General features: G+C 33.4%; 2 protein-coding genes across 2 annotated transcripts; both read left to right on the top strand.

Moving 5' to 3' along the window:
• On the top strand, window positions 1-6774 carry LOC134232845 (dnaJ homolog subfamily C member 9-like). The gene is made up of 5 exons (XM_062714821.1): window positions 1-172; window positions 2256-2408; window positions 4899-5015; window positions 5542-5753; window positions 6221-6774. The coding sequence occupies exons 1-5, from the start codon at window positions 79-81 to the stop codon at window positions 6410-6412; spliced, it is 768 nt and encodes a 255-aa protein (XP_062570805.1). The 5' UTR covers window positions 1-78; the 3' UTR covers window positions 6413-6774.
• A 4578-nt stretch (window positions 6775-11352) lies between these two features.
• LOC134232844 (dolichyl-diphosphooligosaccharide--protein glycosyltransferase subunit STT3B-like) lies at window positions 11353-22221 on the top strand. The gene is made up of 17 exons (XM_062714819.1): window positions 11353-11545; window positions 11960-12068; window positions 12660-12769; window positions 13386-13474; window positions 14846-14934; window positions 15110-15175; window positions 15515-15614; window positions 15929-16027; window positions 16170-16316; window positions 16741-16944; window positions 18249-18454; window positions 18564-18751; window positions 18942-19113; window positions 19358-19531; window positions 19788-19901; window positions 20061-20267; window positions 20668-22221. The coding sequence occupies exons 1-17, from the start codon at window positions 11376-11378 to the stop codon at window positions 20743-20745; spliced, it is 2322 nt and encodes a 773-aa protein (XP_062570803.1). The 5' UTR covers window positions 11353-11375; the 3' UTR covers window positions 20746-22221.
• The last annotated feature ends 1589 nt before the right edge of the window (window positions 22222-23810 follow it).

The following is a 23810-nucleotide window of genomic DNA, read 5'->3' as shown; positions in this document are numbered from 1 at the left end:
TGAAGAAGGTAAAATAATTCAAATTGAAAACGCGGGAAGATAGCTGGTTTAGTGCCAGTTGCTGAGTTGTCGAAAATAATGCCAAGCTTATTGGAAACATGTAAAGAGTTGTTCGGGACAGATAATTTATATGAAATACTTGGCATCGAAAAGGATTCTTCACACAAAGATGGTAATGTTGTGTTTTTTGAGTCAGCCAGGTCTGGTACAATCACTTGATACGTAGCCAGGTCTGGTACAATCACTGTCTCGGCATCTGATTTAGCTACGTAGCTTGATTACCTACTTAGCTTTATTTACCTACCTGAGGTAGCTTTATTTAGCTACAAAATCAATGTATTTCTAGAAAAAAGCATTTTTCTCTGGATGTGCAGAAAATCTCATTTGGATGCAGTGATCAGGTCCAGTCTAAAAACTATTTCTACCTACCTAGCTAATATGTTTTACGGTGTGACCGTTGGGGCGAGCGCAGTTTATTTACTATCATAAATCTACACATGTACTGTCTATCATTCAAGAAAAAGAAAGCAAAAAGAATAAAACAAAACAATAAAAAGAAATCATTTCCCAAGCATCGGGATCGAGATTCCAAACTTCTCGGAAGTTTCCGACAAAATCGGAAATACCCGAACCGTTGAAGTGACGAAAGCATGACGTCAGATAAAAAGTTATGTTGACTTAGTCACTTAGGACGCAAACGCTAGTTTTATGGAAAAGAGATTGCATTTAATCGTTCTTTTCAAGTAAGTTGTTGCTATGCACCGCAACATGTTTTCCGAGTTTCACGGAAGAAACCGACATAACTTCGTCAAAATTCGTAAGTTTCCGGTGACGTCATTTGTATCATTTCCGAAGGGCAAGGTGAAGGCCGGTGTTGTGGCATGGGGGTATTTTTTTGAATAAGGTAAGGCTAAATCATTTCGTTAAGATTTCGGTAAGATACAATGTTCCTTTAATTTTTTTACTATTTTTGATTTATTCGCGCAAAGGACATTGGGTAGTGCAGGAATTCTGGGAATGTTGCACAGAGAAATTTGGCTGACGTATGTACAGATTTCAATCCGAATTTCCTCTGTTCATACACGTTAGTCTATTGAGCTCGCTTCGCGAGCGTCGCTTCGCGACGCTTCTTTGCGCTCGCTATTAATAGCTACGTAGGTATTTAAACATGTAAACCTACCCAAAGTAGCTAATTTTACCTACTTTCTGCTTTACTTGCATTTTGTGGCCAAACGCAGGAATGGCGCAACATGGTGAGCACTGAATTTCTTGATATAGTCACACTGATGATGGATATGACAAATAATTTGGCCAAAAAATGATTACTTCGTATATTATCAATTTTGCATAGAAACATGTAAAATTTCCGATTCAGGAAGCAATCATATTTTGGTCAAAATTTTGTCTTATTCATCATTAGTATGATTGTATAAAAAATTATGGTATTCACCATGTTGCGCCATTCAGTCATTTGGCCACAAATTGTAGATAATACCAAAAGTAGGTAAAATAGCTACTTTGGGTAGGTTTAAATACCTACATAGCTATTAATAGCTACGTAGTTAGAAATAGTCTTTGGACTGGACCTGGTGATCATCTGATCATTTTCAACTTTGAAATCATCTGAAAACAAGTCATGAACAAATCACTCTTGCAGAAATGTCTTTTTCTGTGCAATTGCAATCAAAGTTCTTTAAGTTTTGGTGTTATGTATGACAGCTAAAACAGTTACTCGTTGAATGATATGACAAAGAGGTCCAGTTCTGGTTAACATGATAATGGGTAGGTAATTATTCAGCACAATGCGAAGTAATTATACTCAGTCATGCCTCACCACAAACAATAGAAAGGACAGTTACCCAAACAATGGAATTACATGTTTTGCTCTAAATTGTCCAAACGCAGCAATGTATAAACTATCTCTGCTTTGGATTGTTTTTTAAAACTTCCCTAGTATAAACATTAATAGTCATTTACTTGCGATTTTTGTCTCTTTTTAATAAAAAGAAAAATATTGAAAAGTTGCATTGAAATAGCTAAATAAAGCTACCTGAGGTATGTAAATTAAACTACGTAGGTAATTCTACCTACATAGCTAAATATTCTAGTGATTGTATTGGACTTCTTGAATATGACAAAATTTTGGCCAAAAAGTGATTACTTCCTAAATCCACAATTTTACATTAGTTCCTATGCAAAATTGTTAAGGGAGAGGATTGTTCAATCTATTAAATTTTTACTTTGTTTTGTTATAGTGAAAAAAGGATATCATAAAGTCTCCCTGAAAGTTCACCCTGACCGTGTTCACACAGAAAAGAAAGAGGAGGCCACAAAAAAGTTCCAGACGCTGGGTCGCATCTACAGTATACTGTCGGATAAAGATAAGAGAGGAGTGTATGATGAGACAGGTATTGATTGCACCAAGTTGATAGGACGGGTAGAGAATGCATAAATAGCTGAAAAACATGTCTTTAATCGCTTTGATATACTAGTGTAATTTATTATGTAAATATCCTTTGACATATTCTTGTAGATTATTGTTTAAAGCAAAAATTTACCAAACACCCAGGTTACAATATTCTTCACATTTATGGTATTAAAAATATTTTCATAACATGCACAACCACCAACATAATCAAATATAAGTACAACCTGAATGTTTTGAAGATATTAGTATTATTTACATGTACATATGAGGTGAACACTTTTTAAAATTTTATCTAATAGATGATCTATGCACTTTGCTACAGCCAGTTTATGTCTTAATGTTTTTAAAAGCTGTTTTTTTTTTTTTTTTTTACTGAATGTATCTTGACTTTATAGTTTGGTCAAGATCAAGGTTTTCCAAAAATAAATTTATGTCTGCTTGCCTTACCACCCACATCAAAAAGAACATAACTCCTCTTTAAAGAAAAAAAAAGGTCATTTATTGAAATATGCAATAAATCACAATGGATCAAAAAGCACAATATAAAAAACATGTACAAAAGTAAATAAAATTATATACATCAACATCAATAGTTAAGAGACAAATAAAATCAGTTTGTACCTGAGAGCAACAAAAAGTTACATCAAATGACTAGGATTGATTGACATAAAACATATAACCAAATGGGTCTCAAATATAAAATTCTTACTTCATTAAAAACAAAAGAAACAAATGGTGCTTATGACTTGAAGATGTCCTTGCCTCTGGGTCATGAAACTTTAGTCTTAAACGAGCTCACTTTTTATCCACAATCTAAGTCTAAATTTTCCACTATGAATTTCTTTTGTAAAAGTTAGACTGAGATCAAAAGTGAGCTTGTCTAAGTTCTATGGCCCTGAAATCAACCTTTACCCACTGTAACCTATAGTTTAAAATAGAATAATTTTGAGAGTTAGCCACAGTGAGACAGGGAAAAGATTTAAGTATACTGGTATGCTTGGTACAGATATTGCTCGTGGCCAGAGGTTGAATTAGAATTCTTTTTCTATAAGTTTTTTAAACTTCCCCGTGTGCCACAGGGAGGGTGTGTACACTGTATTCATTTTATTAAATCAGTTCTAGTTTTAGGAAGTGGTTGAGGAATTTTAATCATCAGAACAGCATTTTTGTCTCGCCTGCGACGAATGTCGCGAAGCGAGACATAGCGACCATAGATTCCGTCGTCGTCGTCGTCGTCGTCAGCGAACTTTTGGTTAACCCAAATGTCAAAGTTTTATAAACTGCAATAACTTTCTCAAATTTTATTCAGTCTTCTTGAAATTTGGACACAATATTCAGTATGGATAAAAATTTATATCCCAAGTATGATTTTGAAAAAAAAAATTCAAATTTTTCCGATTTTTTCCTTAAGTTGGACTTAGTTTTTTCATGATAATTTATGGTGAAGACCTATATTCCAGCAACTATAAGTTATAGGGAATGATAATTAGTCAGTGGATACATCATGGGTAACCACAAACGTCAGTACCAGAATTAGGTCATCTTGACCTAATTTTTCTGCATGAGTGACTTTGGTTAAATTTTTGGTGGAGGTCCATATCTCAGCATCTATAACTTATAATGGCATGATGATTTGTCATTGTACATTATAAGTAACCAACAACATCAGTACCAGAATTAGGTCATTTTGACCTACATTTTTCTGCATGAATGACTTTGGTTAAATTGATAATGGAGGTTCATATTTCAGCAACTATAACTTATAGTGGCATGATAGTTAGTCAGTGGATACATCATGGGTAACCACAAACGCCTGTACCAGAATTAGGTATAAAGACCTACATTTTTCCGACATGAGTGACTTTGCATAAATTTATGGTGGAGGTCCATATCTCAGCAACTATAACTTATAGTGGCATGATAATTTGTCAGTGGATACATCATGGGTAACCACAAACGCCTGTACCAGAATTAGGTCATCTTGACCTACATTTTTCCGACTGAGTGACTTTGCATAAATTTATGGTGGAGGTCCATATCTCAGCAAAAACTTATAGTGGCATGATAATTTGTCAGTCTACACATCATGGGTAACCAACAATATCAGTACCATAATTAGGTAATCTTCACCTACATTTTCTGCATGAATGACTTGATACATATACAGTGGATTTGATTTCAAAATGCAAGTTCAAATTATTGCGACTCATAACACGTTGCAATATTCGCAATAATAAAAACATCACAATAATTTGTGAATTTACAGGGTATATGTATATATATATAAATGCCAATATAATCGCCAAGGGATTAGATATTAAGTCAGCTGTTCCATTTCTTTATTATTGTATTTTTGAGTTATAAATGTCAATAAATGCTTCAGTTTATCAGACAATCATTTCTTACTAACCACAGCGACAGCAGGCGAGACACAGGGTTGCGGGCAACCCTTACGTACTTTTTTGTTAAGGTGATGTTGATGATGAGGATTCTGTACCACAGGACAGAGACTGGAATGATTACTGGAGGTTACTGTTCAAAAAAGTCACTGAGGAGGACATCAAGTCATTCCACAAAGAATATAAAGGTAAGACAGAGACTGGAATGATTACTGGAGGTTACTGTTCAAAAAAGTCACTGAGGAGGACATCAAGTCATTCCACAAAGAAGATTCAGGTTTCAACTCTTCCTCCTACAGGATTATGATCATTAAAATTTCAGGAAAAGCAAAACTTTTAAAAGGAGGAAATCAAAGGATTTTAATAAGAAAAGGAAACCTTGATGGCAAATATTAACTGTGACTGGATTCGTTTTCCATTAACTTGGTGATGTGCAAAAAGATAATTTCGCATTCAAGATATTTTTTGTTGTGTCAGAAAAGCATAGCTGTAAATATTTTCATGCAAATGAATCAATGTTCAAGGTTAAAAAGCCCCTCCCTCTTAATCTTCTACTATTAAATTATATTGAGTATATCATAAATTCTAGGACTTGTTATATAAAATGTAAACAGTTATGTATATTTTTGGGTTAATAACTTAACAAGGTTGCATTTTTGTGTTTATTTTATTTAACTAAGTTTTATCATTACAGAAGTACCCTATATTTTTTAGATTCATCAGAAGAGTTGGAGGATTTGAAGACAGCGTACATAGAATGTGAGGGTGATATGGATGATATTATTGACAGTGTGATGTGTGCTACCATTGAAGACGAAGCCAGATTTACAAAGATTTTAAAACAATTAATTAAAAAAAAGGAAATCCCAGATTTTCCAGCATTTTCAAAGGAAGGAAAGAAAAAGAAACTTGAGAGGAAGAGAAAAGTAAATAATTAAATATGTAATCTAAAACATCACAGTTTGATTAATGACAAGGCATGAAATGCTGAAAATGCTTTTCTTGTTTGTAATTTATGAATTTAACATACAGACTACACAAAGTTTTATTTGCATGTGAGAATTATCTGAGTTTCTCAAACTTTTTGTACTTTTTGTTTTGCTTCTAATATCTTGTGTATTTTACATAATGGCGTCTTAAGTCTTGAAAATTAATATTCACAGATGGATTTAAAACAGAATCTTCACAAATAAAGTTGTAGCAAATAATGTTGATTACAATATATGATCATGACTAATTTTCCCCCATTTCATGAGTTTTAATTTAATAGTACTTTTATTGATTCATTTTTTTTAATGCTAAAGCCTAAAGGTTTTCAGAGAAAAAAAAGGCATAATTGCAATTTAAATGCTTTGAATAAGTTTTCACTCAGAAATATATTTTCCTCCAACAGCATGAAGCTGAAGCGGCAGAAGCCGAAATAGAGGCTAAAAAGCTGGGACTTGATAACGATAAATCACTGAAAGCCCTGATACTGAAGAAACAGCAGACAAGGGAACAGGCGGCTGAGGATTTCTTCTCACAGTTAGAGGCTAAATATGCCAAACCTGAAAAGAACAGTGCAAAAGGCAAAGCCAAGAAATAAAGAAGTGTGGTGAAACATGTTAGATAGCTACAGTAGGGTTTATATCTGGTACGTTGACTGGTATGACCCTGGTAATCTGTAATAGTGACACCTGTCCTTCTACTGAAATTTACATATTTATTGAATAAGATTTGATAAAATAGAATTTGAGTCGAGATGATGAAAAGACTGTATGTCCACCTGGTGAACTACACGTCATTGACAGCTGTCAAAGTGATTTTTTTCTGATATTGACTGAGATGTGAAAATATTGTAGTAAATTTGTAGGAAATAAAGTGCCCAACCTACCTACTGAGAATTGACCCAACTTTCTTACCCTGAGTTTAGAGAGGGCAAACAAAGATTTATTTTTATGATGACCTTTTGCAAGAAAAAACCCCCAACTTTTTTTACTTTTATTAGCAAATAAATTGTGAATTTTGTGTTTAAAAAATACACCCCAGCCTAAATATTATTAGTTACACAGTCAGTTAGTGACCTAATACAGATTCATACAGGGTGTGATATATATATATATATATATTATTAGGTCACTAGGACTGTGTAACGAATCCCGCTGAAGACCTTTTTCAATATAAAAAAAATATTTGTGCATATTATGAAAATATTAGTTTTAATCCAATAACAATCAACATAAAATATCGTTACGGTTACAAGAAATTTAACTAAACTACCTACGTTAACTACGAAAGACGAATAGGGCCACATAAAAAAATATTTTTATCTCGTAATTACGAGAAAAGATCTCGTTATAACGAGAAAAGATATTATTACGAGTTAATGTTATTACGAGAAAAGATCTTGTAATAAAGAAAAGATCTCGTTATAACGAGTTAATTATTTTAATAACGACAAAGATCTCGTTTTATGAGTTAATTATCTCGAAATTACGAGTTAATTATCTTAACGAGAAAAGATAATTACAGATAAGATCTCGTAATTACGAGTATTTTGTAATTACGATTCGTAATAACGAAAATGTTGTTATTACGAGTTAATTATCTCGTAATTACGAGTTAATTATCTCGTTATAACGAGAAAAGATCTCGTAATTACGAGAATAGATCTCGTTATTACGAGTTAATTATCTCGTAATAACGAGAAAAGATCTCGTTATTATGAGTTAATTATATGGTTATAATGAGAAAAGATCTCTTTATTACGAGTTAATTATCTCGTAATTTCGAGAAAAGATCTCGTTATTACGAGAAAAGATCTATAAAAAATGGTGCGTTTCATTGTTCTACTCTCTCTTAATGTAAAATGGATGAACCTACGGAATTCATTAAATTAGTAAAAAGAAATATCAGAAGAACGTTTCATTTTTCTCTTTAATGTCCTGACACTTTTTGATATGCCTGTACAGCTTAATAAACATTGCAGGATCTCATTGTTACTTAATCCCAGATCGAAGCACAATTTAATAACTTCGTACTCTTCACACATTTTTATAAAAGAAAAAATTCCAAGTTTATGGCATAAATATATATTTATTAGCTCACCTGAGCCGAAGGCTCAAGTGAGCTTTTCTGATCACAATTTGTCCGGCGTCTGTCTGTCTGTCTGTCTGTCTGTCTGTCCGTCTGTGTCCGTATTTTCACATTGTGTCCAATTTCAACCAAACTTGCCACAAAGCATCCTTGGGTGAAGGGGATTCATTTATTCAAATGAAGGGCCACGCCCTTTTCCAAGGGGAGATAATTATGAATTAGTGAAAAATTATTGGCATTTTTAAAAAATCTTCTTCTCAAGAACCACTGGGCCAGGATAGATAAACTTGTGGAATCATTCAGGTAGTGTAGATTCAAGTTTGTTCAAATCATGACCCCCGGGGGTAGGGTGGGGCCAAAATGGCCGATCAAAGTTTTAAATAGGAATATATAGGAAATATCTTTAAAAATCTTCTTCTCAAGAACCACTGGGCTAGGAAAGATGAAACTCATGTGGAATTATCCTCAGGTAGTGTTGATTCAAATTTGTTCAAATCTTGACCCCCGGGGGTAGGGCGGGGCCACAATGGCCGACCAAAGTTTTACATAGAAATATATAGGAAAATTCTTTCAAAATCTTCTTCTCAAGAATAACAAAGCCATGATTGGTCATATTTATATGGAAGCATCCTCAGATATATATTTGTTGAAATCATGACCCCCGGGGGTAGGGCAGGACCACAATGGCCAACCAAAGTTTTACATAGAAATATATAGAAAAAATTCTTTAAAAATCTTCTCAAGAATAGCAAAGCCATAATTCATCATATTTATATGGAAGCATCCCCAGGTAGTGTAGATTCAAGTTTGTTCAAATCATGACCCCTGAGGGTAGGGCGAGGCCACAATGGCCGACCAAAGTTTTACATAGAAATATATGGGAAAATTCTTAAAAAATCTTCTTCTCAAGAAATACAAAGCCATGATTGCTCATATTTATATGGAAGCATCCTCAGGTAGTGTAGATTCAAGTTTGTTCAAATCATGACCCCCAGGGGTAGGGCGGGGCCACAATGGCCGACCAAAGTGTTACATAGAAATATATAGAAAAAATTCTTTAAAAATCATCTTCTCAAGAATAGTAAAGCCATGATTGGTCATGGGACTTCTTTTGGATTAAAACTTTTCAATAATAAACCAATTTTCTACCTTTTCCAAGCCACAGTGATCAGGTGAGCGATGTGGCCCATGGGCCTCTTGTAATCATCTCGTAATTACGAGATCTTTTCTCGTTATAACGAGATAATTAACTCGTAATTACGAGATCTTTTCTCGTTATAACGAGAAAATTAACTCGTAAGAACGAGATCTTTTCTCGTTATTAGGAGATCTTTTCTCGTTATTACGATATCTTTTCTCGTAATAACGAGATGATTAACTCGTAATAACGTTTCCTGTAATTACGAGATAATTAACTCGTTATAACGAGATTTTTTCTCGTTATTACGAGATCTTTTCTCGTAATAACGAGATAATTAACTCGTAATAACGAGATCTTTTCTCGTTATTACGAGATCTTTTCTCGTAATAACGAGATAATTAACTCGTAATAACGAGATCTTTTCTCGTAATTACGAGATATTTTCTCGTAATAACGAGAAAATAATCTCGTAATTACGAGAAAATATCTCGTAATTACGAGATAAAATTTTTTTTTTATGTGGTACTATTCGTCTTTCGTAGTTAACCGTTTCTTGGCCGCCATTTTTATTTACAATAACAACGCTTCGAACGGAATCGCGTGCCCGATTTTCATATTACGCCTCAACGGAGACGTAATATGAAAACGGAGACGTAATACGGAAAATTTCAGGGCGTCTTGTGATTAGCTTTTATCCAATCAGTAATCGACAAATTTATCTGAAGCGGGATAAATATATATATATATTTCAAGGATGAAAATGTTTCAACCTACTTTTTTTTTGGTAAAATAAGATGAGAAAGTAAAATGAAATTTATATGGCCTAACAGAGAGAACCAGTATGATTATATTTTAATGAAAAAATATTCATTTTAACAAACAGTGTTTTATTGCCCAATTTTACAAGATTTATTATGTTCTTTAGTAATTCTGAAATTGTTGAATATTTTTGAACTTGTATATTTAGTCAAGCATTGGAATAAACATCTGGAATGTATCATGTTTTTTTTACTATTGTGCTGTAAACATGTCAACTAAATAGCAATGTACAGGTAGTCATATAAAGAAATGAACAAGCACATTTAAAGAACTGTGGTCCCCCATGTTCAAGTGTCGTAATGGATGGGATGCCTTTATCTGTGGTATACTTGTATTGTGTCATTCAAATATGAATGCCCTATCATATGCCATTCAAAAATAATCACCAAGGTTAATTTTTTTGAAAATTAGGTCAAACATGAAGGTCAAGGCGTAAAAAGATCATATAGCATACTTGGAAACATGTTGTTACAGATTATGCACATATCATTTGAAAGCCCTATCTCTTCTCAATCAAAAAAATTAAATATATATAAGGAAAAGAAAAGTTGTCAAGGGCACAAGTTAAAAATTCATAGAATATTTAGAAAGGCCTTAATTGTCACAGGTAATATAAATAGGTACCTTAGGGTACCCATCTCTTATCCACATCTCCTCCTATGCAATGGATTAAGATGAGACACAGAATTGCCAGATCAACCTTCTTAAAAAAACAAAAATGTTAGAATTTGTCAAATGAATATTCCTTTAATTATCAAAAATTACATTTAATATTCTTGTTAAAAGTGGGCTTTGGTCATCACACATTTGTTTATAATACTCTTTCATCAAAATAACTTTCTGAAGTGATTTTCTGCTCTTTTCATAGAGGTTATATTATCTACCCCGCTCCCCCTTTCAGTGTATGTAATTATACTTTTCAACTCATCTGTCTCTCTCTTCTGTACATTATCAACAAACTTTCAAAAAATGAAAAATAAAATGATTTAGGGCCTAATGAGTTCCATTGAACCAAAAAGACAAAGGTTAAAAAAAAATATACAGCCACATAAAAATGTTATTATATCTTAAAACTATTTGAAATTATCTTTTTAAAAGTTAAATATAAAATATTTTTATTTTCATTTTAACCATTAAAAAAAGTCTGAATGTAATAAAAAAATCCTTTTCAATTCCTTTTTTCTATGTTTTTTTTCCAGTAAAAAAGCAAAATCCTAGTAATGTCACTAATAATGTTCCTGCAAGAGTGCCAAATTCTTCTCACATACATGTATTTACCCCCCCCCCCCCCACTTTGTGATGGTTCTTTCCTTTATATATTATATTTTTATACATATGTGTCCCTAATTTTCAGAAATTTTAGCGGCCAAGGCGAGGCTGTTGGGGCCTGCAATATTAAAATAAAGCGTTGAGAAGGTATCGATTTGCGCTTTTTTCATGCCGAACAGAGTTCGAGCACTTGCCATTCACCGATTGGCTGAGAGTATGACGTGGCGGAAGCTAGTATACTGTCATGGCGGACGCCGGTGTGAAAAGCGACATACGCTCGAATATGTGGCGACCGGGAGCTCTGCAAAGTCTACTTACATTCTTTATTTTATCTCTAGCTTGGCTTGTTGGATTTAGCTCTCGATTATTTGCTGTCATTCGATTTGAAAGCATCATTCACGAGTTTGATCCATGGTAAACAATCATGCAGTTGTGCACATGTTCTACGAGGATTTTCTTCCTTGACTTTGTTTTGTGCAACATGTGTAATCTATGTGGCAATATAATTGGCGCTGGTTTTGTCCTTAATCTCTAATGAGTAATTCATTACAAAGTCTAAAAAATGCAATATAAATATAAATTTTACATGACTGGTAAACATGGTAAAAAAAAACTATATTGCAAATTGGTAATTCCTGCACTTTTTGATAAAAAAAAATGGTTTTGATATAGGTTATTTATTTTAAGAAGAGAATTAAAAACAGTAAATTCTATCCGTCAGTAGCTTTTATAATGCATGATAAAATGTCATTTACAAAAAGTGCTTAAATGGAGTATTGATCTACATGATCTATTTATTGAATATAAATGTAATTGAGTATTTTGCAGGTTTAATTACAGAGCCACTCATTATATGGTGCAGCATGGTTTCTACAACTTTTTGAATTGGTTCGATGATACAGCATGGTATCCTCTGGGAAGAATCGTGGGGGGAACGGTGAGTTGAGTTTCTCTCGGCTACAGGTATGGTAGCCTCTAGAAAGAATTGTTGAAGTTGTCGCTGTCTCATGTATAGCATCATTCAGTTTTGTGATAGTACTACAGTACTCATGCATTTACACTGTAGGTTCGAATTTTGTCTAAATTTATAATGAAGGGTTGGACTTTGCAGAGATCATTGAATTATCTTTTTTTAAAATGTTTCAACATGTTCAAAGGATACTTTTAATGTAGAAAATTTAAAAAGTATATTGTTGTAAAGTAGATTTAAGAATAAAAAAATTGTTCAAGAGAGCCCACAATAAAAGTATAATTCATGAAAAAAAAAATTATATGTGTTATCAGCTAGAGCAAGGATAAAGCAAAAGAAAAATAAAGGACATTTATCATGTTTATCATGAATATCTACATATTATCCATAAAAATTGAGCAAATGTAATTGAATTTCCAGTGATTTCATCAGCTTGATATTTGATCTAGCAAGTCAGTATATTTTATACATTGTGATAGGTAAAATTTATGAGCAGGGGGAAGCTGATTATTGATTTTAAAAGATGAATAATAGATTTGCATTTATCATCGTTTACAGGTGTATCCTGGATTGATGGTAACCTCTGGTACAATCCATTGGGTCCTCCATATGCTACATATTCCAGTGCATATACGAGATATATGTGTTTTTTTAGCACCAATATTTAGGTAAAACAAATAACAATATTACATTTAAAGAAGAAATTTAAAAAAAGACATGGAGAAAAAATATGAAAATAAATGACTATTTTTTCAATTTTACAGATCCTCAATTATTGCTAATTAGCACATCTTTCATGATAACTGCAATACTACTCTTTTGCAGGGCAAATTAATAATGTTTGACGAAATTTCATTGATAGATAATTGAATGACACATAATAAACAACTGTTTTTATGTCATATTTCACCAAAATATATCATTTTGCCCTGAAAAAGTGTTGTACCACAGCTATTGTGAAAGGGTCTGACTTAACAACTGTAAAAATTCCTTGTTAAAAAGTGTTCAAAGATCTAAAGCTTAAAGTTTATGTATGAAGAGGTTTGAAAGGGTTTTTCCCTCAAGAAATTCAGAACAATATATGCATGAAAACATGAATATTAAGTGATTTTTGTTAAATCTGACAATTGACAATTTAAATGTTCTGCATAAAAATTAACAACTGGTCGAGTATTCTTATTAGAACTTTCTGTAACTCTTTGAGCTGTCATTTAATGCACACTGTATACCGTAAGTATTAACATGGATCACCATCTGTTTAGTATGTTTCTTCTTTTTTAACAGTGGAATGACAGCTATTGCTGTCTATTTCTTCACAAAAGAAATATGGAGTGCCGGGGCAGGCTTGTTCGCTGCCTGTTTTATTGCCATTGGTAAGTCATAAGAGTAGACAACATGAATATTATAAATCTTAAATTCTTTGGATTCAAATGTGTCTCTAATTTTCTATTTTGGACAACAAATGATAAATTTGCATTAGATATTGATGTTGTAACAGCTTTGAAACAGTTATAATAATTATGAACAATTAATTGCTAGCCAAACAGAACCAATATAGTATGTTTTTCTGTAAATGAAGAAAAAGTTGTTAAACTTTTTGGCTCACCTCTTGAAGTTGGGGTAGCTTATGTAAAACTCATCTTTGTAGCTGTCTAGGGTTAAGGTTTTTGGAGCAGATTGAAGTTTTTAGAGGGGAGACTTTTTCAAGTAACCATAAGCCCTAAGTTGACCAAACTTGCACCTGAGGATGATACATTTAAGGATGAACACTATCAGGCCTGCTTCCAATGCTGGGTCTGACTATAAGTGACAAGTAACTCTATGCTGACCTGCTTTGCATTGAAGATACAGTTATTTGATGCACACTACCAGAGTTGATTTAGATGAGGGATTTGACCTTCATTTTCCATATGAGGCCAAGATAAATAAATAAATTGTTTCCTATTCCATCCTGAGAAAAAATAGGGTAGGTAGGTAGGGAAAACATTTTATTTTATTATAACATTTTATTGGCAAGCACACTGCCATTTTCCCCCAGGGAAATCACTTTCAAAATATTTCTGATTTTTGTGAGTATGATATGCATTTTCTCAAACAGGGAAGTGATCCAGATAAGGATTTCTAATTGTAAGACTGGAATAGTTTACACCTGGAAAGATACTGTCAGAAAAAATGTTCAGGGTCGGCTCCTATATTATAGGGTCGGTCGGGGAACTGGAAACACACAATTTATTTATCTAGGCCAGAGTGACAAGGTTAACATTTTAGGAGCAGGTCCAACACCAAGAAACTCCAAGGCCTATCTGAACCAAACTTTCATGGATGATGCATCAATGGATACACACTTCCAGAGTTGTTTGAGATATTAGATGTGAGCTACATTTTCTAGTTGACTGATGAGTAACCAGTTTTAAGAGAAAACTCAATCAAGTGTATCTTATAGCATTATTTAGACCATCTTTGCACGAATAAAGCATCAAGAGATGAAGTAGCTCAAACTTCAGATTTTACTCATATTTTTTTTTGAAGAGTGACAAGCTTAAAGTTATTACAAGTCCATTCTCATTCAAGTACAAATGTAACTGCAAGCCCAGCACACCAAAATTGCCTTGTTGCATGATTTGCATCTAGAGATGCACACTTCTAAATTATTAGTAAATTGTGGAACTTTGCCCAAAATAAAATAAAATTAGCTGCGTTGAGCTATGTAATCTTTGATTACCTATGATTCTCTGTGTTTTCAGTACCCGGCTACATTAGCAGATCGGTGGCAGGCAGCTATGACAATGAAGGAATAGCTATTTTTGCTCTTATGTTCACATACTATTTATGGGTATGTTCTCATTTTTTAAATTTGATTGTTGAACTCCTCATGCGTTGATACTAATTTTTAATTCTTTGCAAGCTTTCATGAATTTTTATAGATGAAAGAAAAACTCATCGAACTATTTAAAATCAGATATGCACTATTGACATAAAGTAATTAGAAATTGTATCTTTTTTTGTAGATAAAAGCAGTTAAAACAGGGTCCATGAATTGGGCCATTTTTACAGCTTTATCATATTTTTATATGGTAAGTAATATTCTCAAGTTTCAGGTATTTTTTATGGTTTATGATATTCACAATTTCTATACACATGTTATAATTATTGTCAGAAACGAATTAAAAAAAAAATCATTCATTTTTTAAAATAAATGTGAAAATGATACATGTTATGTGATAATGATTAATGGAGATATTTCAATCATTTCATGGTATTTTAAAAATTACTTATAATTATTACTTGTGTAGTTTTTTAATGTTATTGGATGTAACTTTAGAAATATAACTAGTATTATTTTTCTATGAGCGTTAAAATATAGGTACTTTTGATATTATATTCTGGTAACAAAAACTTGCTTTCTCTTTCAGGTGTCTGCGTGGGGAGGTTATGTTTTCATCATTAACTTAATTCCATTACATGTGTTTGTTCTTTTGTTAATGGGAAGATATTCTAGGCGTATTTACGTAGGTGAGATTTTAAACTGTGTCATGCATTTTTTTCTTTTCAACATTGACAAGGCAAGTATTTCAGTATTAACTGAATAAATACATTTCTGAATGACTTGGTTTGAATAAAGTAAGTGGAAAGTCGTATATTTCTATATTATAAAATTGGTAATGAATATTTTTATCTAATTCAAGTTATTGTAAGAGCACAATACTAGTTTTTGAATTTCTTTTTTTAGCTTGTTTCCCATCTCAACGAGCTAGTGAAAATTTTACTAATTAAAAGTTATTTAAATTCTCTTTTTATAAAATGCGATGTCTTCTTTTCTGTTTCAGCATATTCAACATTTTTCATTGTGGGTTTAATATTATCAATGCAAATTCCATTTGTCGGGTTTCAGCCAATCAAAACCAGTGAACATATGGCCTCTGCTGGTATGTTTATGAGTTTATTTTGAATTGTACTTAATGATTCTACAGACTTTTTTGACAAGGCTAACAGATTAAATTTTAAAGTTTAACTTGAAATGAAATCATTGTTCTTAAGTTAATAGATAACATTTTTTTCCCCATACAGGTGTATTTGGTTTAATAAATGCCTATGCTGTTATAAAGTATGTGCATTCCTTCATGACCAAAGCTGAGTTTAAGGTTTTCTTCTTCTGTGCTGTGGCTGGAGCAGCAGGAGTTATCTTCCTTAGTGTTGTTGGCCTGACATGGGCTGGTAAGTTGTTTTAGCTGGCACATTGTATATACTCCATTTCTATGATGCCAGTGATTGTACGATACGGGGTATTTCTATTTTCATTTCTCGCATGCAAAAAAAGTATAGTTTTGTAAGAGATAAATTGATCCAAAATTATGGTCCATACACTGGTTATTTTTCATGTATACAAACATCAAGGCGTACATTTCATTGGCATTGTTATTGATTACTGAACTTGATTGATTTATTAAGGTACAGTCATTGAGAATTTGGGACCAGCACTTTTAAATGACTTCACAAGTATCCTTATTTTAAACATTGATAATGCCTACTATCTTAAATCTTAACCTGAAATTTAGTTTAGAATGGTGGCCCTTAGTCCTCTTGTTGATAAACTTGATGTGAAGGACTTGGAACTATTGTTCCACATTTTTATTTTCAGGAATTATCCACCCCTGGAGTGGTCGTTTCTATTCCCTGTGGGACACAGGATACGCTAAAATCCACATTCCTATCATTGCCTCGGTGTCGGAGCATCAGCCCACTACCTGGGTCTCCTTCTTCTTTGACCTTCACATCCTGGTGTGCGCATTCCCGGCCGGTGTGTGGTACTGTGTGAAACACATCAATGATGAAAGAGTGTTTGGTAAGATATCACTGCATGCTACAATTATCAAGGAATGAAATTTATAGTTGGGAAAAAGTGTTCAGAACAACATGTATTTTAGAATGTTGAAGAACATAAACTGGAAACATTTTCTTTTTCAGATTAAAGAAAAAAATTAGTCTTTCAAGTATTTTTTGAAAATTTTTATTAAATTTTCTTATTTTTAGCTCACCTGAGCCGAAGGCTCAAGTGAGCTTTTCTGATCACATTTTGTCCAGCGTCCGTCTGTCTGTCCGTCAGTCTGTCTGTAAACTTTTCACATTTTCGACTTCTTCTCAAGAACCGCTGGGCCAATTTCAACCAAACTTGCCACAAAGTATCCTTGGGTGAAGGGGATTTTGAAGTTTGTTCAAATGAAGGGCCACACCCTCATTCAAGGGGAGATTATTGGGAATTAATGAAAATTTGGTGGCATATTTTAAAAATCTTCTTCTCAAGAACCACTGTGCCAGGAAAGATGAAACTTATGGGGAAACATCCTCAGGTAGTGTAGATTCAAGTTTGTTCAAATCATGACCCCCGGGGGTAGGGCGGGGCCAAAATGGCCGACCAAAGTTTTACATAGAAATATATAGGAAAATTCTTGAAAAATCTTCTTCTCAAGAATGACAAAGCCATAATTCATCATATTTATATGGAAGCATGTTCAGGTAGTGTAGATTCAAATTTGTTCAAATCATGACCCCGGGGGTAGGGCGGGGCCAAAATGGCTGACCAAAGTTTTACATAGAAATATACAGGAAAATTCTTTAAACATCTTCTTCTCAAAAATGACAAAGCCATAATTTATCATATTTATATGGAAGCATGCTCAGGTAGTGTAGATTCAAATTTGTTCAAATCATGACCCCCGGGGGTACGGAGGGCCAAAATGGCCGACCAAAGTTTTACATAGAAATATATAAGAAAATTCTTTAAACATCTTCTTCTCAAGAACGACAAAGCCATAATTCATTATATTTATATGGAAGCATGCTCAAGTAGTGTAGATTCAAATTTGTTCAAATCATGACCCCCAGGGGTAGGGCGGGGCCAAAATGGCCGACTAAAGTTTTTAAAGATATATATAGGAAAATTCTTTAAAAATCATTCTCTAAAAAATAGCAAATCCATGATTGGTCATGGGACTACTTTTGGATTTAAACTTTACAATAAAAAGCCATTTTCTACTTTTTCCTACCCTTAGTGCTCAGGTGAGGGATGTGGCCCATGGGCCTCTTGTTTTATATAAGAAAATCTGAAGGTGCTTCTCTGACAAATAATTCTGACTTTTCTCATTTTAGTGATTCTGTATGCCATATTTGCCAGTTACTTTGCGGGTGTGATGGTGCGTCTCATGTTAACTCTAACACCAGTTGTATGTGTTCTGGCTGCCATAGCCTTCTCCAAGACATTTGAAATCTATCTCAAAGATGAGACGCCTAAATCCAGTAGTAAAGAAAGCAAAGAAGAACCAGCCGAGAGCAAAAATGACAGGCTTTATGACAAGGTTAGTTAAGGAGGTCTGATAGAAATGTAGGAACAGTCTATTGGAACTATTTACATACTTATATGTGGCGTATCTTCCAAACTGTATGATCTGATTTATTAACATTAAGGTTGGTAAGACCAAGAAGACAAAAGAGGAGAAACCAAAGGACCAGGATGCCATGGGGATGAACATAAAGACAATCGTGATCATTGCCCTGCTGATGATTCTGATGCTGTTCGCTGTTCACTGTACCTGGGTGACCAGCAGTGCATACTCCAGTCCCAGTATCGTGCTGGCTTCTTACAATCACGACGGGTAAGTCAGCAAGCTCTCCACACAGAACACTTAATTGTTAAATAGGAAAAATGTGGATCATGCAAGTTCCCTCAACAATTATGTACAACATGTATTCTGCTTTTATTCATAGGTGCTTTCTAAAATCTCATTTAATTACACAATGATGTGTGCATCAAAACTTATCTTGTGTGTTATCCATTGTTTTCAGGAGTAGGACAATCTTGGATGACTTCCGTGAAGCGTATTATTGGTTGAGACAGAATACGGATGAGAAGGCACGGATCATGTCGTGGTGGGATTATGGGTACCAGATAGCGGGAATGGGGAACAGAACAACGCTTGTAGACAACAATACGTGGAATAACAGTCACATAGCTTTGGTAATGTTCACATACTAATTCATTTAAAGCAGGAGTTATTGAAATATTGTTCATAGGAAAAAGGTGAAAGAGGCATAGAGGAATATGTGTTTCCTGCCAGTATGTACTGAAGCTTTAAATGTACAAAGTAATATCGGATTTTAGCAAAAAAGAAATTCATCCTTTAATATAATATCTTAACCCCCAAATTCTGTCGATAATTATCTATTTTACATTAATGAAATTTTCTATTATTTATTTTCAGGTAGGTAAAGCTATGTCTTCTAATGAGACAGCGGCCTATGAAATCATGCGTCAGCTGGATGTGAATTACGTACTTGTCATATTTGGGGGCGTAATTGGATACTCAGGTGACGACATCAATAAATTCTTGTGGATGGTCAGAATTGCAGAGGGGGAGCATCCAAAAGACATCAAGGTAAATAGGGTCCCTCCTTAAATACCAAGGGTTCTCTTACTTATGCTGTAGTGCTAGAACATATAGATATAGAGTATACCACAATTAAATGTTAGTTTTAGGTGATGAAATAGAACTTGTGTTTTGAATTAAATTTTCTATAACAAAACATATTTCAGCTCCAGCAAAAACTGTAATTGATGTTAACATGGTTAAGAAAAGGCACACTATATAATGTTTACAATATAATACATATTGTATTAACTGTCATTTGCAGGAATCGGACTACTTCACCCCCCAGGGTGAGTTCCGGGTGGACTCGGCTGGTTCCCAGACATTACTCAACTGTCTGATGTACAAACTGTCATATTACAGATTCGGGGAATTACAGGTTTGTCTTACATAGATACACATCTTCTCACAGTGTATATTAATTTTCATATTTTTACTCGAGAAATGATAAGTTTTTTTCTGTTGTATTTCTGTGTTTTTTTTCCTTTGAACATAGTTGTATTTGTAATAACAATTATCATTATGTTGTCTATTACAGCTGGATTTCCGCAGTCCGGCCGGCTATGACAGGACAAGAGGAGTAGAGATAGGTAACAAGAATTTTAAACTGACTCACCTGGAGGAGGCGTACACATCAGAACACTGGTTGGTGCGAATCTACAAAGTCAAAGACCTAGAAAACAGAGAGAAAGTGACAAAACCATCCATACCAGCTCAAAAGTGGAAGAAGAAGACATCAAAAAAGGTACTCACTACACGTTAGGGTGCATGACAGAGACTTTATATAATCAAACAGTTTCACTGTTAACTTATCTGTAAAAATTTGTTTTCCATATTAAGATTTTTTTTGTAAAATAAAAATGAAAGAATCACGATTACATTTAAATTTTTTCATCTCAAATGCAATGGGGCAGCGAAGCAAAATTTGATATATAGAGTAAGAGAGAGTTTAGAATATCAGAGTTCAACTGTAATTTTGAACAAATGTTATTCTACATGTAGGTGTATTTGTTATTTCAGTTTGTACAAAATCATTTGAAGTATTTATTTTAATGAATGAAAATTGTATTTAATTTGTCAAGAGTTCTTAATAATTTTTTGTTAGGCAGCTGTGGAAAAATTTTAATTTTTTTATATTTTGACAGACATCAAGGAGAAAAACTGGCAGCATTAAAAATCAGCCAAAAATAGTGAAAGGAAAGAGAAGATCGGGGAAGAAGTAAAGCAAAGACCCAGGCTTAGCAAGAGTTGTCTTTCCTGATCCATGTTAGCTTTTTGTGTAGGGACCAGTGTGCATGGAAATGTCTGAAGTTTTTTTTTAAGTTGTGAGAAAATGTTTCATTAAATGTATGAATTGTTCATGAATGAATAGATTAATTATTGTAAAAAAAAAAGATAACACAAATGAATCAAGCAGTTCCTTACCTGATTGTAAATAAGTTCTTACAGTTTTATAATGAGGTATGACAGTGTGAGTATTGTGTTTATTTCCAGTTAGTCCCCTGTGTTGTTGTTTTCTGTTGAGGGAGAGTAGAGTGTTAGACTCTGTGTTGTATATTAATGTTTCAGTTATAGACTGAAAGTGCTATTTATTTTTAATCAGGCTTATCTATAAGTACACCATTATCTGTCCAACATTTTGCTTAATCTTTCCGGTATGTAGTACTTCGTTTGTTACACCTCACCACCCTGCGCAATTTTGTATACTCTTTTTTTTTTCTATTAACCTACCTGTACTTAATGCATTTATATCATGCATTGTCCATACTTTACATGAATAGATGCTACATGTGTGACAGTGAGCTTGGTAGAAAAGTGCTCATTTAGTCTCACTTCATTTGCTCAGCAGTATGGATCAGTGATGGACTAGTTCGTAGAGTGTTAATGTACAAGACAGACTGACATATAAATGAAATCAAGAATATGGAGGATAAATGAGTCATGTCAGCATGTTCACGAAAACATAAAATATACATCACAGTTTTTAATTGTTTTGACCACTTTTAGGTCATACTGTCCATTTAGTAGCATATTTCATTTTGAAAACAAAAGAAAAGATATATATATTTTCTTGCTTAGGTTGAAAATAAACAAGGAATGTATAACATTTATCAATTTTTTTAATAAAATTTATATGTAGCATTGTTTCAAATTTTCAGGGTTATCATACTGGTACCTTTGGTTTAAATTTGATTCTTTCATCAGAAGCTGATAGGACATTCAAATAGAAAAATAAAATGTGTTCATTGCTAAGTTAAAATGTCATTCATGGTTTTCTAAATCAAGATCACAAGTTTTCTCTCACAACAATTGGCCATATCTAGTCATTTCATTGTAGTGAGATCAATGGACGTCGTACTCACGTTGAACTTCGGTAAATATACACATATAGGAATACATTTTACTGAAAAACTTGCCTCCAGAGAGCTGTAAATATTTCTGACCTTCAGCAATGAAGGGACTTTTGTTGTTTTTACTTTGTATTATTTTCCTGGTTCTAATATAAAGGGGTGTATGCCGTACGCAGTCGGTTCCTGGTATGGAGTGTGTAATAAGAATCAAAATGTTGTGTTAGAGTTTTGTTGTTTTGTCTGTTCAGTAGATGCCATCTCTGTTTTAACGAGTCTTATTAATGTGCAAATTAAGCCATATGAAAGAATTTATTTAAAATGATTCATTAAATCTCTTGAAATATTTTATGGTTGTGTTAATTGTTTTTAGCTCTATGGTCATAGATAAACAATTTTTCAAAATGCTACTCCTCGTACAGTTTTGGTCTGATTTCAATATAACTTGGCACACAGGTAGAGTACACTAAGATACATAATTCTGTGTATCGGTTTTTGATTTCGATGAACGGTGTTGCCATGGTTATTAAAAATAGAATTTTCTGTGAAATTCTTTCAAAATGCTACTCCTCCTACAGTTTTGGTCTGATTTCAATATAACTTGGCACACAAGTAGACTACACTAAGATACACAATTCTGTGTATCGGTTTTTAATTTTGATGAACGGTGTTGCTGTGGTTACTAAAAATAGAAATTTCTGTGAAATTCTTTCAAAATGCTACTCCTCCTACAGTTTTGGTCTGATTTCAATATAACATGGCACACAAGTAGACACAAGATACATAATTCTGTGTATTGGTTTTTTATTTCGATGAACGGCGTTGCCGTGGTTACTAAAAATAGAAATTTCTGTGAAATTCTTTCAAAATGCTACTCCTCCTACAGTTTTGGTCAGATTTCAATATAACTTGGCACACAAGTAGACTACACTAAGATACATAATTCTGTATATCGGTTCTTGATTTCCATGAACGATGTTGCCGTGGTTACTAAAAATAGAAATTTCTGTGAAATTCTTTCAAAATGCTACTCCTCCTACAGTTTTGGTCTGATTTCAATATAACTTGGCACACAAGTAGACTACACTAAGATACATAATTCTGTATATCGGTTTTTGATTTCGATGAACGGTGTTGCCGTGGTTACTAAAAATAGAAATTTCTGTGAAATTCCTTCAAAATGCTACTCCTCCTACAGTTTTGGTCTGATTTCAATATAACATGGCACACAAGTAGACTACACTAAGATACATGTATCAGATTCTATGTATCAGTTTTTCACTTCAATGAACGGTGTTGCCGTGGTTACTAAAAATAGAAATTTCTGTTAAATACTCTCAAAATGCTACTCCAAATACAGTTTTAGTGTGATTATAATATAATGTGGCATGCAAGTAGACTACACTAAGAACATAAAGAGACTTAATCAAGGATCATTATTCTATTTATTGCTGTAGAAAAGTTTCAATTCCCAACTGCTTAAGTACTTTTCTCTTCCTTTACTTTAAGTACAAACCAGTAGAGCTTCAGTCTCGACAGAGACTTCTGGTTATCTATATAGAAATTGCATTGTTGTCATATTATTATCGACTTTCATAACTGAGATGCATGCATGTGATCTGTGCCAGGGTTACGAGGGACGTTCAATAAATAATGTCATCAGCTCGATGACACACAACATAGAAATCATATGCCATTAAGTTTGACTTTCTCTAATTATTGAATCTTTAATGAGTTGATAACAGTTTATGTGACCGCTTTTCATCACATAATTCCATTGTGAGAAGCTGGAAAACAAGGGCTACTCGGGACACTGCATTTAGAATCCGTAAACTAGAGTGAAATTAAACGCTTCATTAAAACTGCTGTAAAACTTGTTAAGAATCCCAAAGATATATTAACTGGAATATGTTAAATTTACAGCAATCAATGCCTGTTTT

Source organism: Saccostrea cucullata, unplaced genomic scaffold, assembly GCF_032062105.1.
Source record: "Saccostrea cucullata isolate Sc308-1 unplaced genomic scaffold, CSIRO_AGI_Scuc_v1 ctg307, whole genome shotgun sequence".
Classification (NCBI taxonomy): domain Eukaryota; kingdom Metazoa; phylum Mollusca; class Bivalvia; order Ostreida; family Ostreidae; genus Saccostrea; species Saccostrea cuccullata.
This window is presented reverse-complemented; position numbering and strand designations above follow the sequence as displayed.

Bases quoted from the DNA above. Each gene is read 5' to 3' on its own strand.
- LOC134232845 (XM_062714821.1), top strand. From the start codon at position 79: ATGCCAAGCTTATTGGAAACATGTAAAGAGTTGTTCGGGACAGATAAT. The intron at 173-2,255 runs GTAATGTTGTGT...GTTTTGTTATAG, and splicing joins GGATTCTTCACACAAAGATG to TGAAAAAAGGATATCATAAA. The intron at 5,016-5,541 runs GTAAGACAGAGA...TATATTTTTTAG, and splicing joins ATTCCACAAAGAATATAAAG to ATTCATCAGAAGAGTTGGAG.
- LOC134232844 (XM_062714819.1), top strand. From the start codon at position 11,376: ATGGCGGACGCCGGTGTGAAAAGCGACATACGCTCGAATATGTGGCGA. The intron at 12,069-12,659 runs GTGAGTTGAGTT...CATCGTTTACAG, and splicing joins GAAGAATCGTGGGGGGAACG to GTGTATCCTGGATTGATGGT. The intron at 14,935-15,109 runs GTATGTTCTCAT...CTTTTTTTGTAG, and splicing joins TGTTCACATACTATTTATGG to ATAAAAGCAGTTAAAACAGG.